The sequence below is a fragment of the Echinops telfairi genome, unplaced genomic scaffold (genome assembly GCF_000313985.2).
Source record: "Echinops telfairi isolate 266 unplaced genomic scaffold, ASM31398v2 ScPeMD7_5592;HRSCAF=6446, whole genome shotgun sequence".
Classification (NCBI taxonomy): Eukaryota; Metazoa; Chordata; class Mammalia; order Afrosoricida; family Tenrecidae; genus Echinops; species Echinops telfairi.
Genome location: NW_022109491.1, coordinates 18362945 through 18367630, shown reverse-complemented (window position 1 = coordinate 18367630; position 4686 = coordinate 18362945). Strand labels below are relative to the sequence as shown.

At 50.0% G+C, this 4686-nt stretch overlaps 1 protein-coding gene across 1 annotated transcript in view; it reads left to right on the top strand.

The window, feature by feature from the left end:
- ARHGAP40 (Rho GTPase activating protein 40) overlaps positions 1-4686 on the top strand; it is a 49628-nt gene that overhangs the window by 32761 nt on the left and 12181 nt on the right. Inside the window, exons 7-9 of the mRNA XM_045295504.1 lie at positions 2523-2614; positions 3270-3347; positions 3972-4131. Coding sequence (XP_045151439.1) covers positions 2523-2614; positions 3270-3347; positions 3972-4131 — 330 coding nt within the window. The remainder of the gene's footprint in view (positions 1-2522; positions 2615-3269; positions 3348-3971; positions 4132-4686) is intronic.

Sequence of the window (4686 nt, the reverse complement as noted above, 5' to 3'; positions counted from 1 at the left end):
CAATCCATACATACATCAATTGTGTAAAGCACATTTGTACATTCATTGCCCTCATCATTCTCAAAACATTTGCTCTCCACCTAAGCCCCTGATGATTCTTGATTGTATGCTACCTTTTGAAATGACTGAATGTTCACCAGTTCCTTTGGGTACAGTGACCTGTGTATTCCTTCCATCTTCTTTTGACACGTCCCACATTGGTCCATATTTGGCTCACAGGATCCTTCAATAGCACAACTCAAGGCTTGAACATTTGTCTTCAGTTCTTTCAGCTTGAGCTCTTTCTTTCCCTTTTGGTTTACTGACTCCAGGTCTTTATGCACTTCATTAGAAAGGTTTATTTCATCTTCTCAAGGTGCTCCTTGCTATTTTTCTTTCGGCTCTCGGACGTCATCATTTCATCCACTCGCTTTAGGTACGCTACACTCAAGAGCAAGTTTCAGAGTCTTCTCTAACATCCTCTTTGCTCTTTTCATTCTTTCCTGTCCTTGTAGGGACATGTTACTTTCTTCGGGTGTGATGGCCTTCATGTCATCCCACAGCTCATTGGTCTTGGCCCTTAGTGTTCAATACATCTTTGAAATCGTCTCCAAATTCAGATGGAAAATACCCAAGTTTATTGTTTGGCTCTCGTGAACTTGTTTTAATTTTTTTTCCAGCTTCAACTTGAACTTGCATATGAGTGATTGATGATCTGTTCCACAGCCAGCTTTGTGTGGGCTGATGGGACTGTGCTTCCCCACCGTCGCAACCCACAGTGGTAGTCAGTTTGCTTCCTGTGTATCCCACCTGGCAAGGTCCACACACAGAACCACCATTCGTGTTGTTGGAAAAGTGTTCCCCGTGAGGAAGTCAGTGGTCTATCGTGCAATCCCCAGCTTCATTTCTATCACCAAAGTAATATTTTCCAGCGACTGATGCTCAAATTTCCAACGTTTAGATTCCAATTGCCAGTAATCATCAGTGCATCTTGATTGTTTGCTCAATTTCAGACGAAAGAAGTCGGTAGACTTCTGTGTTGGGTTCATCACTGGCTTCCGTGGATGCTAGGCACATTTTAATGATAATTGTATTAACGGGTCTTTCTTGTAGGCCTAGAGCTATTATCCTATCGCAGACAGCGTTGTAATTCAAGACCGATTTTGAAATATTCTTTTGGATGATGAATGTGATGCCATTTCTGTTGAATTCGTCATCCCAGCACAGTTTCCAGAATAGTAAGCCACAACTATCTGATTCAAATCGGCCCACACTGGTCCATGGCAGCTCACCAGTGCCTGGGATATCAACCTTTGTGTGTTCCATTTCATTTTGATAACTTCCCGTTCTTCTAGATTTCTTCTTTTGCCCATTCCGTAGTGTTCTGATTACTCATGGATATTTGCAGCTGTTTCTTCTCATTTTGACTCATGCCACATCAGCAAATGGAAATCCCCAAAGCTTTGCTCTATTCAAGCTATTAGGTCAACTCTACTTTGATGAGGCTGCTCTGACAATGAGCCTGGTTTCCTCTGGTTTCTCACATGAAGGCCTCATATTCTGGCACAATATTGGATAACGTTCCACTGCTATTCATTCATATGACTCGCAGCAGCCAGCCTCTTAGGAGGAGCCCTGGTGGCATGGTGGTTATGCATCAGGCTGCAATCCTCAGGGTCTGTGGTTTGAAACCACCACCTGCTCCAAAGGAGAAAAACCAAGACTATCTGCTCCCATAAAGTGTCACAGTCTTGGACATTCACAGAGGCATTTCCATCCTGCGTATAGGGCCACTTCTGACACTCTTAGGAAAAGGCTGCCTCCTCCTTCTTCCTAACGCATCCTTAACCTGGACGCTCAGCTGAAGCCTACCCACTTCATGGGTGGCCATGCTGGTATTTGAAACACCAGTGGCATAGCTTCCAGCATCACAGCAACCCACAAGCCACCACAGTATGACAACGTGATAGAGAAGTGATGGAAGTAAAGAGTAGGTGTATGCAATAGTGTCTGAGGGTGTTCAACTCACATCCTTGTCAACAATGTGTGTTATGATTTTCTTTCTGGCCAGATAAAACGTAAAATTAATTAGGTGAGTAGGACTAGAAATCTAGCTGAGACGGTGATAGGCAGGTGCTGGGGGGAGAAAGAAGGTTGTAGGAAAGATTTGAAAAGAGGGGTTTTCCAGAGAAGACCCAAAGACAAGATGGTTGAGGAGACCTGGAAAACGTATGTCTTAGCAGCAGGGCCCATGGATGCAGGGCTAAATGCTCCATCTCAGATGGCTGTGACCCATTGGATCCAGAATTCTCCATCCAGCTGGGGTTTCTGCTCTGTGGTACATCCAAAGCATTGTTTATTGTTAAAGCAAAATGTTCTTCTCAAGGGATGTGGAGATGTTTGGGCGCGGCTACTCTCCAGGGAGTTCCCAGCCTTTACAAGGGACAAAGATTGCAGTCCATCTGCCCATGAGCTCATTCTGCTTAGAGCCCACTTGGGATTCCAGGAGGTGAGCTCTCCTTTGCCCTCTTGACTTCCTGTAGAAACGCGCCTTTTCGGTGTGCCCCTTGATGCCTTGCTGGAAGCCGACCGCAAACTCGTCCCCGGCACCCAGGTTCCACTGGTCCTTCAAGCTGTAAGTTGCCCCTTACTTGAGGCTCTCAGGGCCTTTTGAGAGACCCCACTGTTGGGAGGTGCATAGCACAGGGGTCATAGAAGGGTTCTAGGGAACCCAGGGAGACCTTGGTTTGAATCCTGGCTCTTACAGTTGCTCCTGGAATTACTGAATCCTGGTGCACATCCCTGTCAACATCTGTCAAGAGGGCTTACTAATAACAATATTGTCGTCCTCAATGAGACAGTCATGCATGTAAAGCTGGCCACACAACGTTTGGCTCATGCAAATGGTCCAGAAAGCTGTCATGCCTCTTTGAAGCAAGAAGGAAGCCCTCTTGCTGGGTTTCCACGGGCAGCAGATGCTCTGGTTTGAACCCCACTTTGGAATCGCAACAGGGGCCCTGGTGGTGTCGTGCTTGGGTATCATCAGGTTTCTAACTGCAAGGCCAGCAGTTTGAACTCAGCACTTGTCCTTGGGGTGGGGTGAGAGACAAGGCTTTCTCTCTCATAGGGTTTACATAAGGGTTTGCAGTCTGGGAAACCCACAGGGGCAGTTCTACCCTGTCCTGTCGGGTCACTGTGAGTCAGAAGCCACTCAAGGGGAGTAAGTTCGAGTTTGGGGTTTGGGATCATGGCTGCTGGCAAAGTTGTTTTCTTCTCTCTCTCTCTCCAAGCTGCTGTCCTGTTTGGAAAGCAAAGGGCTGGACATGGAAGGCATCCTCAGGGTGCCAGGATCCCAGGCCAGGCTCAAGGTAAGCCTTGGTATCCTCTCCCTCGTGGTGGCTACATCTCCCGGGCCTCTAGGCCCACGCAGAGCTGGAGACCTGAGAGAGAATCCCGGCTAGGGCTTGTCAGGGTTCTGCCCCGAGTCTCTGTCTGGCTGTGGGGTTCTGGAGGGCTTGGAAGGGCAGGGGGGTGACAGTGTGCCCCTAAGACTGGCTTGTGGTAGGTCTGGCAGGCACGCACGCATGTGGAGGGTGTCAAGGAGGAGTGTCTATAGGCCCTGTATGTCCCGGTGCCCTCAACAGGCAGACATTGGTGTGGGCAGAGAGATACTGGGCTCTGGGGTACAAGTCCAGGCGGCACCAGGGGAGGGGGCACAGAATGACATCCCAGGATACCATGATGTGGGAGGTGCTTGACTGAGATACCAGGCAGCTATTTCATCTTGAAATTGGAGGGGTGCGATTTAAAGCCGCCCTATTCCAGGCACTCACATGAGGCGGCAAAGACACATAATCTGGACACTGCAAGCCATGCCCCTGCTCAGCCTGTCCTCCGTGGCCATTTGATCCTTGGGGTCAACCCTACCAGGGAGGTGCCCTTAGCATTCCCTAAGGCCCTCAGGAGATGGCTAAAAGTTCCCGGTCTCCCAGGGGCTGGAGCAGAAGCTGGAGAGTGACTTCTATGCAGGCCTCTTTGACTGGGCCAAGCTCCATCCCAACGATGCCGCTGATCTGCTGAAAAGATTCCTCCGGCAGCTGCCTGCACCTATGCTCACAGCCGAGTACCTGCCTGCCTTCGCTCTGCTGCCCAGTAAGCCAGGGACTGGGGCTGCAGTCCTGCCCTTGGTGGGCAGGGCATGGTAGGGGGGCAGGGGATGGCTGGTTCTGTGCTCAGCCCACAGCAGCGGCCAGGGACCTGGGAGAGGGGACGGGTAAGGTTCATCCATCCCAGTCCTCACCGCTGCCCCTCGCCTGGAGCAACGCCCATCTATGTGTTCCTGTCTGAACTGCTCACAATCCACAGAGGACAAACCCAGCTCCTTCTGTTCTCATAAAGTTCACTAGTTCAAGTACCACCTCGCCACGCCACCCTCCAAACACACACCCTCTGCTTTCTCTCTGTCTCTGTGTGTGCACGTGTGTCTGGGTGAACTCATGTGTGTTGTATGCACATGTGCATGTGGGTACACACATCTCTCTGTGTGCGTGTATGCTCACGAAGCTAAAGGAGGGAGCCTTTGCACCTGCACGGCTCAGGGCTCTTTCTGTGTTGATGCTGCCCCCTCCACCCCAAATGGCACCAGGCCTTAGGAAGAAGGGGTTCTTGACTGTCCTGGACACAGGGCCTCTAGATGGAGGAAGGGGG